The sequence below is a fragment of the Halichoeres trimaculatus genome, unplaced genomic scaffold (genome assembly GCF_033239565.1).
Source record: "Halichoeres trimaculatus isolate MK-OKI-2021-1 unplaced genomic scaffold, fHalTri1.1 fHalTri1_scaffold_4, whole genome shotgun sequence".
Classification (NCBI taxonomy): Eukaryota; Metazoa; Chordata; class Actinopteri; order Labriformes; family Labridae; genus Halichoeres; species Halichoeres trimaculatus.
The window spans coordinates 37,299,641-37,313,614 of record NW_027437182.1 but is presented as its reverse complement, the minus strand read 5'-3'; the positions used below and the strand labels follow the sequence as shown (position 1 = coordinate 37,313,614).

At 41.1% G+C, this 13,974-nt stretch overlaps 1 protein-coding gene across 1 annotated transcript; it reads right to left on the bottom strand.

The window, feature by feature from the left end:
• Positions 1-43: 43 nt before the first annotated feature.
• Positions 44-10,998, bottom strand: cunh19orf44 (chromosome unknown C19orf44 homolog). The gene is made up of 10 exons (XM_074667777.1): positions 10,518-10,998; positions 10,273-10,425; positions 9,476-9,591; positions 8,892-9,378; positions 8,391-8,748; positions 7,877-7,956; positions 6,382-6,835; positions 6,210-6,287; positions 3,967-4,133; positions 44-1,982 (listed from the first exon to the last, which is right to left on the bottom strand). Exons 1-10 carry the CDS (start codon positions 10,641-10,643, stop codon positions 1,896-1,898), a joined length of 2,106 nt encoding a protein of 701 aa, XP_074523878.1. The 5' UTR covers positions 10,644-10,998; the 3' UTR covers positions 44-1,895.
• Between the last annotated feature and the right edge of the window lie 2,976 nt (positions 10,999-13,974).

The following is a 13,974-nucleotide window of genomic DNA, read 5'->3' as shown; positions in this document are numbered from 1 at the left end:
ATGTGATTCAGACTGTAAATCCTAGTATGATTGTAAACTTACTGTACCTGTTATTTTTTAAATAAACATTTTGTTACTTCACTCGGAGACGTCTTTATTCAACAGAGTCATTTTAAAAAGCTTCAGAGGAAGAGGAAAAGGATTTAATGAACTGTTGTTTCAGGGATCATGATCATACTAGAGAAGTTGCATTTCCTTGCGGCAAATGTGTTGAAATGCTGAAGCTGAAGAGAGAAAATGTGAAATAAAATTGCTAAAAGCAGTGAAACATAGCTGAAAATGTAGAATGGAGAAATAGTAAATTGAGTACAGAGATTAAAGTAGCAGTAGTAGTAGAAAAAGAAGAAGTAGTTTGAGAAGTAGAAGTTGTAGAGAAAGTTGTATTAGGTGGAACATGTAGAGCAAGTCAAAGAGGGCAGTATGGTATTATAAGTAACCAAAGTACTGATGGGAAGATCAGTATTTGAGTGCATACAAAAGGTCTGGGATGTGTGTCTTTGTTCCTGAATGTTTTGATTAGTTAGTATAAACAGATGTGTGAGATGAAAGTTTCCATGGTAACCTGCTGGCTGTGGAGAGCTGCACCTGTTAAATGACTTCTATCTGAGACAGACGATGAACAAGCGAAACGTAGGGTCCGAATCTCCTGAAACTATGGGGCAACTGTGAGTCTATCAGAACAACGATAACATTGTGAGAAACTGGAGACTGATGGACATCATGATGTGTTGTACAAGTTGTTAGACCAGTAAATGAGCACAGGACGGCAAGCTACGAACGTAGTCACAAATGGAGCTGAGGTGACTAAGTAGACCAAAATTAACATTGCTGAAGGTAACGGGACAATGAGGATTTGTCTCACATTTGGGCATTTTTTAGCCTCACAATACACTTTTTTTTTGCTAAAATACTCCCTTTGTTAGAAGCAAGAGAAGCCAGGGAAGGTTTAAATGTATTTTTAAAATTTTTCTACAGTGAAGATTTTGGAAGTAATGACAATTTGTTTGAGAATTTTAACATCTCAGTAGCAGCCTCCTTCACTCTAGCTGGAGAAGTTCTGCACTATAGGAGCAGAGGTTTGAGAGAAAAACCTGAAAAGTTGATGTTGCTCCTCAAAAAATGTTAAAGATATCTAAGAGTTAAATCATACACAAAGAGCTGACAGGTCAGTGAAGATAAGATTTAAAGCAATAATTAAGTCTGTAAGTAGAAGTATGCTGAAGTAACACCCCAAAGTTGAGAAAAAGTTAAGAGGGAGAGGAGCAAATTCCAATTCATTTCAGATGGGGAAAATTTGTCAGAAACAGCTAAAAAAAATAAATAAAAAAGTTTACGGGTTAGAGATAAGAAAAGTCATAGCACACATCCATAAGGAGCTGAATAGTTCAAAATTTGAATGGCGAAAAATTGACAAAATTTGAAGAAGTTATGACGAACAAAAAACGTACCAAGAATCAGAAGAAGAAAAAGAAGAGGACGAATAAAGTCACAAGAACAATATGTTGAAATGCTGAATCGCTGTTTCAACATATTTAACGGTTTGATCTTTTTAAAGATGGCTTCGAATCTCAAAAGTTGCAATGATATAAAAGATATCAAAACATAAGACTGGTACGGGGTTTGAAACATTCAAGGGGCAATTCTTTAAGAGCAAAAAAAGCTGATTTTTTTAAAAAACTTTTTAAAGTCTTGTAGATAGTCAAGATCAATTTGCTCAAAGCTCTTTCACCTGCAGGGTTCATCAGGTTCTGAAACAATCTGATGCATACACAAAGACTGTATGTGGCATGATAGACGAAAATACCACAAGCTCTAAAACTTATTATTTTTTAAAAAGTTAGGCAAATGTCTTTAGTTTCACTCATGGTGACTGAATATTCTCTGTCATTCTGTGATCAGATGTGATGGTCTTTCATTTCCCGCATCACGTCTTCCATGGCTTCCTCCACTGTCAGCTTGGGAGGTCTCTGTTTTCGAATGTACTGTGGAAAAAAAAGGAAAATGAGGTCAGAAGGACAGAGGGACTCTGATACCTGTTTCCCAACAAGTGGGTTTGAGTCAGACCCTGAAGAGGAACCAGATCTTTTACTGCAAAAAACTGAAATCTTATCAAGTGATTTTTGTCTTATTCATAGCAGAAAATGTATTTTTAGACTTGATATGAGGCACATTCACTTCAAACTGTCTCCTTTCAAGTTATGAAAAGACTAAAATGGGCACTGAAATGGTTATAACAAGTAAAAATCTGCCAATGGAACAAGGGAAAAGTTACTTGTTTTAAGTCATTTTTCTAGTTTCCAGCAAATTTTTTAGCGAAATTTCTCTTGTTCCATTGGAGTTGAATGTGGCCCATATCGAGTAAAATATGACAATTTTTACTTAAAATAAGACAAAAACACTTGATAAGATTTCATTTTTTTGCAGTGCTGTGTTTGATCCATAGACTGTATGGACTGTATTGCTCCACCTAATTATTTTAGTCTGAGGCCAAAATATCTCCGTCACAGGCGCCCCAACTGTGCAGCCAGAGTCTGAGCAGAAGGGACTATGAGGGACTCTGACGTTTTTTTTTTTGTTTTTTTTTTGAGAGTCTAACTCTTGGTTCTCCCACATAACGTATCTTTCTATTTCCCAAAGTAAACTATGTAAGAACGTTGGCTGTCAATTATCTTACATGTTATGTTAAAACAAGTTTTTAACCTCTAATAACTAATGAAAAAGAAATTTTTCAGAAAAAAAAAAGATTTGAACACAAAGCAGCCCACTGATATCTTCATATCGCCACAGCATATGGATGTGATAAACATTTCTACCAGCCAGATGTATCAATTTGACCACAGCCCATCTGGAATGGCTAGAGGGAGACAGAGTTTTTGACCTGTGCTGCAGCCAGCCACTAGGGGGAGTAGTTTTTAAGGGTGACCTCACTTCCAGCCAAGCAAGATGGCACCCATTTCTTTTTTACAGTCTATGGTTTGAAACCAAAGATCTGTGGTCTCCTTACTAGGCTGGGAGAAAGAGCCACTTTAGTGGAGGGGGGCCAGAGGCGAGGGGAAAGACTGTCTGAATGAAAAATTAATGAATTTGGAAAAGATGACATGGTCTTTGTGTGTGTCTCACACATTCCAGTGCTGGATAACTCATTCATTCAAAAACAACACAGGAACAACTTGTGAGAATGCCCATACTGTGGCAAATCAGAATGTATTTGTTAGTTTCCTGTCTAACTACATTTCAAACAAGTGTTTGCAGACATGTAGGGTTATGGACTTCTTGATCGTTTGGTGCCTATTGACAGTTAATTAGAGGGACAATTGGAGGGAAGACGTTCCATCACGTTTCATTCAGTGATTATTTCCATATATAAATCCAGAACAAGCATTCAGTGCTGTAAATTTCCCTTTCTGTCAATCTTTTGAGATCAGTTTTTTCTGCTTTTCATAAGGAAACCTGACGACCTGATAGTGCTCAGCTCCTCCTCTGAGGATCAGCAAATAAAATGTGACAGGCAGCGTTTAGTTAAAAGTAAAGAGTCACTTCATCACTGTAAACAATTGTAGACATTTACAGGAGCAGACCAAAATGTTAGGTCTCATTTTTTACATGTGTTTCAACTAAGTGGGCGTTTCCTGATACATTCCTACTTAAGAGACGACACGCCTTCTTGGCCCTTGTCTGTGAAAAACATGCTGGCTCCTTACACTGTTCTCAAGTTGAAATAACTCTATATCAGCACCAGGGCTACTTCAGCGGAAATGGGGTATAAGTCTTGATTATCTGCTTGTTAAAAAGAGATTAAAACTTTCCTGATGTACAGTAAAGAATATGAGAGCATTTTGTCTCATAATAAGAATGCAAAGCGGTTGAATCCCTCATTAAACGGCAACACAAACTGGACCAATGAAACTTCAAAGCTGTAATTTCTGCTCACTGGTTTGTGTCCCTCTCTGTTTGTTTGTCCTTTACCTCCTTGGTGTCCTCCAGCGTGGTGTATTTGTAGTTGGGTGGCTCCAGGCTCTTCATCAGTCTTAGATGAAGATCTCTCTTTACTTCAATGAACCGCCTCATCATGGCTAGGTGCTGTTTCATTATTTCATTGAGTGCCAAAGCAGCTGGATTGAAGGTGCTGAGAGCTGAAGAAGAGATGTGAAATTTGAAAACAGAAGTTTCATTAGTGTGACTTCAGCCCGTTGACTGAGTTTAGAGTGCACGTGGTACAACATAAGACCACAAAATAAAGAGACACTTCATGCAGAGAATACAATCATTGAGTTTACCACTTATCTAAAACCATCATTCCTAAAATGGAGCTGAAGCAAAGGTAAAGTGAATGTTACCTGCATAAAGTGTGGAAACAAAAAGAAACCCTGTCATTCTTCACATACAGACGAGGAGAGAGAGTCCATCTCATCATAAACCCAGTGGTTTGTGTTATTACATCTTCAATCAGTAAAACAACTGTGAAACTTAAAACTTCAGAGACATTTTGTTGTGTCTTGTTTACACTCCCAATTAATCTGGTGCCAACCTGATCTAGAACTTTACTTTCACTATCAGTCTGTCAAGCTCCAGAAGTTTGCAGAGGACACCACCAACATCAGACCCATCTCTGATGGTGACGAGTCTGCCCACAGGTGGGAAATTTACCGCCTGGTGACCTGGTGTGGCCAGAACAGCTTAGAGCCTAATGCTCTGAAGACCGTGAAGATGGTAGTGGACTACAGGAAGAGGACGGCACTTCCCGTTCCCCATCACTCTGTGTGACTCCCAGGTTGACACTGTGGAGTCCCTCTGCTTCCTGGGGACCACCCAGAACCTCAAGTGGGAGCTGAACATCAGCCCCACCACAAAGAAAGCCCAGTACAGGATGAATTTTGTGCTTGAGCACGATTCACTTCTCTGCTTTGGCACGCTTCAGCACAGTTCACCTCATGCACAAGCACAAGCACGCTGACAGCATGTATGATCCATGACGTATGATTGCTGCGAGCACACCTCTCTACAATCCACAAAATACCATCAAACTCTCACACTTAGTATCAAACTCTCTCACTAACTCTCACACATGACTATCATATTTTATATACATCTTTTTTTTTTTCGTTGTAGGTGCTGCCCAAGCAGCTGCCTGTTGCAGCAGCTCTCTCTTCTTTGTCCATTTCTTGTAATTTTTTTCGTCTCTTTTTCGTCATCTTTGTATTTGGAGTGGATCATTACTTTGTATGGTTCATTTGTTGGTCATGGACACCAAACTTTTTGTGGCTTCAGCGATATTTTTACTACTTTTCTCCTGTGTTTGTCTGGAGATCCTACATGTAACCATGGCTGCATTGTTTACATGTGACATTAGCTGTTAGCAGCCTGTAGCATGTCAATGCTAACTAGTGCAAGGCTTGATGATTTCCCTCAAGGTGAGGAGGAGGAGGTGAGGGTGACGTGCTGGTTCTCGTGTGTGAGCTGGGAGGTGACGACGTGGACCTGTCCTTCCATTCATCGTTGTTGGGAACTATCTCTGGTGGGATGGACGAGCCGTGCTAGCCCAGCGGCATCGTGCTGTTCACGGACGTGGTTGACGGAGCTGACATCGGACGCCGGCGCCACATTGGAGGAGCTTCGCCTGCTGTGAGCAGACAGGATCCAGGAGACAGAGACTGAACAGACTGCTGGGGAGGCTCAGTCCTGGACCCTGTGGAGGTGGAGACTGGCTGGGCTGGAGAGTGGTGGACGGGCTGTCGTCATCTATTTTCTTGTGGACCTTTTTGCACTTTCTATACACTTTCTTACTTTTGTTTTATTGATTGCTGCTGTGACTCCTGAATTTCCCCTCGGGGATAACTAAAGTATTTTCTATTCTATTTCTATTCTATTCTAGTCTATTACTGCACTTGTTTGTTTTTTTACTTCACTAACTTTAACTTTATATTACTTTCTTGTTTTTGTTTGCACCAACCGACCAAGACAAATTCCCCCTAATGTAAAAACTACTTGGAAATAAATATGGATCTGATTTTAATTTTTAGAATTTATCAGCATGGCACAAACACTTAGTGAAGTACCTGGCTGGACCCAGGTGTGGGTTTCAACCTTTGATTAGTTTCCATAAAGGGAAAAAAACGACAGTGTTGAGCCTTGGCAGGAGAAAGCTTCATATCTCTGAGTGCATGCTCAGTCCTTTACCTTGTTTCATGATCTGTTAAACAGGGCCTTACCTTCCACCATGTCTGCACTGACAGTCTGAGGGAGTGCTGAGCAGGGATGCATGTAGGCAGGACCCAAAGCTGACACACCTACAAGTCGAGGAGAGACATGAGGCAACTCAACTTTCATGTTTTCTGAGGTAAGTTCTTCTTTAACTGATAAAACAAGGAGCGTCAAACTAACCAGCAGAACACAAGCCAGGCAGTGGATCAGGCTGAGTCTGGACCGCTGAGTCTTTCAAAACCTTTTCAGATGAAGACCGTCCCCTGGACCAGCTAGTACATGACACTGAGGATCTGGAGGATCTGGAGGATCTGGAGGATCTGGAGGATCTGGACTCTGTGCACCTGCTATATGTCTGACTGTGGTTTGCTGTATGAGGGCTGTGAGAGTGACTTGTGTCTGAGAAAGATCTTGAGTAGTCATTGACTGTCCCCCCACAGGAAACCTCTGAACCTGCAGTTTTTTCCAGAACTTCTGATATAACTTCCTCTTCACCTCCATGTGAGTGCAGGTGCTCTGAAACCTGGCTGGCACTGTCAAAGTCCTCCGTGTACTCCTCCTTGTGCTGCTGTTCATTCTCTTCCTCCTCTTCTGAGCTTGACGGCTGCTTGGGAGGGCTGAGTTCAGCTTCTGTCTGTTAAGACCAAACCAACAAAGTGAACACTTCAGAGTGTGGAGTCTTCAGGTTTTACACTATATCACAAGTCTAATCACACTTTTTCTATGGATTTTACTTTTTACAAAGAATACATATCCTGTTGGTATTATTTATAACACTAACCCCACAGAAGACGATAACAGGATTCTGTAACTTAGAAGTCTTAGGAACTTGTATCGTCTATAAAAAAAAGCAGGCTTGTCTTCTTGACACAACTGAAGAAAGGATCATTGGTTTATCTTTCTTTCTAAAGTCACATTACATGATCTGCAGTCTTATTTATGCTCTTTACTGACTCTTTAAGTCATCAGTGGCTATACACACTGGCTAGTAGGTGTTTATATTTCCGAAGACTTAATGCACTTAAAAAATATTGTATGTAGCGTACTCTTAAACTGTGGTATTACTTTTTGATTTTACTTCTTGTAGGCAGAGAAAATAGCCTTTGAATCTGGTACGGTCTCTCCCTGTTAGCTGTGTCTGTGTCTTACTGAGGGAGAGGAGACAACTTTCTACTGTATCTAATGTCCTTAGTGTTGTCCCTTTAACACCGTTTTGCTTGACCAACCATTGCACTCCCCAGCACTGCTGTTGCCAAAATGCATGCAAAGCCTTAACTGTTAATAATCAGTAAACTGGTCTACATGTCACACATAACTAATGTGTACCCCTGAACAAAATCTTAGGATAAGGGGGAACTATAAAGGAATTTAAATTTTGCTCTGGTGGATTGAAAACAGGTTGTATGTCAAGCGTCATAATGCAAAAAAAAAGAGGAAAAGGAGCTAAAGACAAAAAAACAGAGAAAATGTTTTTTAAAAAAAAAAAAAAAAACAGGCGGATCAAATGTCTGAGACCAAACCCATTAAAAGTCTAAATCTGCACAAAAAATCTGTTCTGTCACTGCCCACCAGTGTGAAATATGAACTCCTGTCATTTTTCCCCTGTCTAAAGATTTTGATCGGGAGTGTGCACAAAAATGTTCAAAGTGCTTCATAAACCTCTGTCAGAACTCACCTCTTTGTCTGGTGCTTCCTCAGTGCAGCCCGGGTTAGCAGGCACCAGGTCGTCTAATGTCATTACATTTATCTTGAAGTCTGCCAACAAAACAAAATCATGACAGGGTTAAAAAAAAAAAAAGAGAGGACACATAAACAGAAATCTGGTGTTATAAAAGAAGTACTTCAAAATGCATCAGGTGAAAAAGTAAAAGCAAAAGAATAAGCTATTACAGCTCCTAACATTTAAAACTATGATACAGAACAAATCAGAGGAACTTCATCAGAGCTTCCAGAAATGAATATTTTAGCAAACGATTGTGATAAACCTTTACTTCACATCGGGATAATTAAATGTTTCTACCTTGTAGTCCACCTGGAAAGCATGAGGTAAGGAGAGGAAAAAGATTTAGTTTAAGAACTGAAGCGTCTTGTTTCCTCAAGCAAACATTGGTGAACACTTTTAGACGATGGTTTATTTAACACGAAGAGGATGGATTTTATTTCCCAGTGCCCCTTTCAGCATCCCTCACCTTCAGAAAAAACTTCACTGATGTCACTCCGGAGATCTTCAGTGATGGACCTCACAGGGAAAAGCTCCTCCAGAGACATCACCTGGCTGCATCCCAACATAGAGGAGAGGGATCTCTGTGGACTTGATGCTTTGTAAGGGTCCTCCAGCCTCTTAAGAGGAGGAGATGGGGAGATCTGAGGAGGAGAGGGCGATGGGGAGAGTGCACAGGGGCTGAAGTGGGCCTGAGCCTGGCCGGTGAACCGGAAAGGGGAACTGCAATGAGATGGAGAGGCAGGCGAGGGAGTGGATGCTGGGTGGGGAGGTGATGCAGTGGGACGAGCAGTGGAGTGGAGCTTTGAGCGGCTTTTATCTGATGACTGTGGAAGAGGAGAGCAGAATAGAAAAAGTTTGATGAAAAATTTGTTTTCTGATTTACATTTAGTGAAATTCCCCTGAGCTTGATAACAGAGGGAATAAAGAGCATGCAGAGGATGTGCCTGGGAGTACAGCCTGACCGTACCTTGTCTGCTGTTCTTGCAGAAGATGGTCTCCCTGGTTTCAAGAAGCTGCTGTCCATTGAATCCAGTGAGTCTCCGAGCAGCCTCTTCATATCCTCTTCATCACTTTCCAGACTCACACCGCTCACCACTCTCCCTGGCTTTTTGTCCCAACTCACCACTCTGGACACAGACCTGACCCCAGAGTCTTGGCCTCTTGGGGACATAGCAGCAGCAGCAGCAGCATTGGCTGTGGAGCTCTTCTTGAAGAAACGCTTCCCTGACAGACTCTGGTCACTTCTGGACTGAGCTGAGGGTTGCACTGGGGCCTCCAGGGACTTTGAAGCTGGTGGTGATGAGTTGTTAAAGTCTGAGGTTTTACTCTCAGAAGGTTTAGACTCCTGTCTGTTACGTTCTTGAGCCTGTTTGTGGCTGCGTATGCGGCTCTCGATTTGATCCAGTCTACTCAGAGCACCGTTCTGGTATCCTCTTTGTGAAGATGCCACATATCTGACCAGAGGAAAGTGGGTTTAAGAAACTGAATCATTCAGTAAAGGTTTGAAGATCTGTGGTTTAATTCTTCCTCTCACACAGAGAGACGACTAACCTGGGCTCAGGCTCTTGGCTGCTGTTAGTTGAAGGTGGTGGAGCCTTCTTCAAGAACCGGCTTCCTCCACCTCCTCCTCCACCCAGAGAGCTCTGAGGTCTGACATCCTGGTAATCCTGGAAAACACAGAGAGCCAAAAGTGCATCTCAGAAACAAAACCAATAATAACACCTTTTTTCAAAGAGTGCCTTTCAAAACTCAACGACACTGACCAATCATTAAAATCAATATTGAGGAAGGAACATGAGTGAGTCCCAGGTTCAGTGCTTGGTTCGGTGAGGAGGAGGCAGAAGGATGGCATGTGAGGAGTGGGAAGGAGTGCGATGGCAGAGGTCAGTGAGGTAGGAAGGGCTTTTTGGGTGAGGAGCAGGATTTCAAACTGTACGGGGTATAAGAGACAAAGGGTCAAGAGAAATGTTGGAGGACAGTGTGGAGGTGTGGAGCAGAGTTCTGGATGGAGTTTATGGAGGACTTTGTAAATTGCATTGTGGAGGATTATATTGCAGTAGTCTACACATGATTTAATAAACGTGGATCAGTGTTTGGGCTGCAGAGAAAGAGAGAAATAGACTGATGTGTCATGTTTCTAAGGTGGACAAAGACAATTTTTGGTGAGCTGAGAGACATGGTATTGAAAAGAAAGGCTGCAGATGCGAAGTGAGGGATATTGGGTTGAGTTGTTGGTTGTGAGACTGAAACTTTGGATGTCATTTGTGGGACTGATGATTATTCGATCAGATTTGTCATAGTGTTTGTAATCTCCTATTTAACACAGAAGCTTTTCTGGAGTTGTTTACCTGAGTCGGTTCTCTGTTTCTGCCCTCAGTCCTCCATGCAGGAGCAGCTTCGTGCTCAGGAGCTGAGCTGACGGAAGACAGGTCACTCAGATCGGATAAGAAGGTTGGAGCTGGGGGCACAGATCTGGTCACCCTGGACCCGTCTCCATCAGCCTTTACAGAGAGAAAAGAGACACCAGTTGTCATGTGGTGGCACTAAGTTCTGTAGAACATGTCTAAGACCTGGTCTTAGACCTGACACTCACCTCATGTGTCCGTGTTTTCGCTGCAGACCCCTGGTAGGACTCGGCTCCTCCTCTGTCGTGTCTCCTTGCGGAGAGCAAAGCTTGAGCTCGGTCTAGAGCTGAGCTTCGACCCCCTTGTCTCCACATCTTTAACCTTACACTTTTCCAAATCAAAACTGTTTCATCTTCACATGCTTTACAATTGAGTCGTCGGCAGGGCTGCCTCGAGTTACTCAGTGACTGACTGATATAACATGACTGGGAGGCAGAAGCTTTAGCTAGCTAAAGGCTAAAAACAAACTACCGTTTGCTCAGTGAACAGGTACAGAACGCGTTACATTGGGGCACTGTGGATGTAGTCTGAGAATATACTCTACCCTTTGTAGTTTCACATCATTTCGATAACACAAAACGATCCGTAATGTTATAACCTTTGAGTACAACCATCCAGCGTCCCTCGTTGCCAAGGGACTGTTATCTTCTCCCTTCTTCTTCTTTGAAGTTTTTCCGCGGTTGGCAAACATTGAATTGGTACATTCCCGCCACCTATTGGTCAGAGTATGTAATAGATGCGCGCACGCGCGTGTGATTATTTTATGTCTTCAGTGATCCGTGATTGTTATGATGTTATTATTGTGTTTCCCGTTTTAAAATGTAGGTCTTGCTCAGTTTCCACTTTACACTGTAAAATGTTACTGTACAATAACGGTTGTGAGCAGAAAATATTTTTCTTATTAATCCATTTTCCTGTGTGTCCATAAGTCTAAAGTAGTTCTATTGTCACTTCCTTCATAATTCATCAGGTTTGTTTACATCAGCTCATGCACATTTACAGTGATTTCATCCAGATTTGTGTTAGTTTTATAAACTGTCATATCAAACATGTTATCCGTAATATTACGAATAACTTGGAAACTTTCCTCCATTCATCTCCCTCTTCTTGAGAGGTTTTTTTTTTTTTGCCTCATGGCAAATCAGCTGAAAGTTGCAATAGCGCCACCTACTGTACTTGTGTGTGCTTGTGGATCAAGCAGTTGGTCTATCCTAAATTAGAAGTCTTCTGTTAAGAAAACTGAACATCTGTTTTTATGTTTTTAGCAGTTTTTCCCAAGACATACACTTTATTTTATTGCCTTCCTTTAGTGGACTTTGTGCAGGAGTATGACAAAGTAGGCACACTGTGCTAACAACAAATATTAAACCAAGTTTTATATAGTGCATTTTCAGCACATTAAAGCTAAAAACAAATTAAATTAGAAATTAAAAGCAACAAACATTGGTCCAAACTCTGACAGCTTTTTATGTGGCAATGTGTAAATTAACATTTCCACGTAGATAATGATGCAAAAACAAAATGTTTGTCCAAATTTCTCCAGTTTCTTCAGTCACACTTTAGGCTTGTAGCACTTTAAATGTCTGGAATTTCCCATCTAGTCTTTGATAGCACTCCCAGGTTGTCATTGCCGCATAAACAGGCACTTTACATAGGCTACATGAAAATTAAGAGCCTAAAAGTTCATTCTCAGATCAACCAAAAAAACAACCAAACAACAACCAACTCAATGTTGTGTGAAGGTAGGACTGCAACCACTGGAGAACGTTTTGGTTCTCTTAACATTTAGGGAACGTAAGGCTTTGTAAAGTTTCAGTGTAGCCAAGGAGGAACGTCCTCTAAACATAAGATCTTGGTTTGGTTCTAACTAACCTTTAGACAACCAAGAGCTAACATTCCCTTTATGTTTTGTGTTACTAGGGATCATTGTCCTCAGTTGTCTTAAGATATTCCACATAGACATCCCTTCTGCAAACTGTTGTTTTATATCTTGCTTAAATGTTGTCATCTTGATTTCATCTCTATCAGAGTGTAAACAGGGAGCATACAGGCATGCCCACTTAGGGACCATCACCATTTTGTCAGGCTCTGTCTGCATGTGGGTGTATGTGTGGCAGAGCCAGTGACTGTCAGGGACAGTAATTTGTTAACTCTCTCTAAGCGCCCTCAGTGTTATTGATACTGTTCTCATGGTTTTCTGTGTTACATTTATTATCTGTTCCTTATTGTTTGATATTAGTGTTTGTATTAATGTTTATTTATTCTTATTTATACATTTCTTTTCTTCCCAATATAAACAACACAGTTTTACACACCACACTCATTTACCTATAAAGTAATAAAAGAGTGAAAATTGTTAGAGTGTGTCTTTTGCCATCATTCATGGCCATCATTCCCGTTCTAAGAGGACAATCTGTGTTGTTTGCAGCGATTCAGTTTTCATTAAGGTCACACGTATAGGATGGAGCTAAACCATCACCTCTTTTGTATTTACTGTTCTGAATTCTTAGCACGTAGAACTCCAAACCTTAAGTTATATTAAATATTTTTAATAAGTTATTTCAGCAAAAACTGATTAGTTGGTCCAAAAGCAAGATTTTTAGTTGGTCAAAACTCAAAAATCCAGTGCAGACAGTTGCCTTGAAAATTAGAGTTTACACAACCAAAACCTAAAACCCTAAAAAAAACACAAATTGACAAAGGGCGTTGTAAAGTGATTGACTGGCGACCAGTCCAGGGTGTACCCTGCCTCTCGCCCAATGATTGCTGGGATAGGCTCCAGCCACCCGCGACCCTAAACAGGATAAGCGGTATGGAAAATGGATGGATGAATGGTTGTTAAGTGCCACAATGTTGAAAGTTCATTACTTAGTTTTTCCGCTAGATGGCACTGTAGTATTGTTGTGTTATTGCTGTGTTCCGTGGGGACAGTAGAATTACAACAGTTGATGTCTGATCCGTGGACTGTATCTGCTCTGGTATCTTCCATAATCTGTGATATTTTTGTAATATGGATTTGCTCCTGAATGTGCTGATGAGTCACTTTTCTGTGTCCTGATTCTGTGAATCTTTAAGGAAGAGCTAAACTGATGTGTCACATTTCCTTACTCAAACCCTTAAAGAGGACATATCATGATGATGCCTGATTTAATACTTACATACAATATAACAAATTTGAAAACAAGACCTTTCACCCCCTGAATTTTCAAAAAATGAGATATTGTATTTTTTCTGATATCCTAGAACGAGATTTGATGCCCCTGAAAATAGGTCATTGCCAGTTAGCTGCGAGAGTTCAAACGTCGTGACGACACGAGGATCCTCTCTTTTTAGTGGAGTAATCTGATAAAGCAGCTCCTCCTCTGTGATGTCAGTTAGTCACACAACCATTACCGAGGGATACACCCACCAAGAGCCAAGTATACATACAGCTCCCTACCAGCTCTGGCCTGTAGGGGGACTCAATAAGCGGAGGCTGCTTTGACCCTGCCGGAAAATACAGTAGAAGAAGAAGGACAGAGAGACGATCATCGTTTTGATTTCTGTTCTCTGGACGCAGACATGGCTATGAAGAAAACTTGCAAGTGCTTCTTCGTTTGTGATTCAAAATCACCACTTTTGATATTCGCATGCTTGTTCTGACAT

Bases quoted from the DNA above. Each gene is read 5' to 3' on its own strand.
- cunh19orf44 (XM_074667777.1), bottom strand. From the start codon at position 10,643: ATGTGGAGACAAGGGGGTCGAAGCTCAGCTCTAGACCGAGCTCAAGCT. The intron at 9,592-10,272 runs GTAAACAACTCC...TGTGTTTTCCAG, and splicing joins GAAACAGAGAACCGACTCAG to GATTACCAGGATGTCAGACC. The intron at 9,379-9,475 runs GTTAGTCGTCTC...TCCTCTGGTCAG, and splicing joins AGCCAAGAGCCTGAGCCCAG to ATATGTGGCATCTTCACAAA.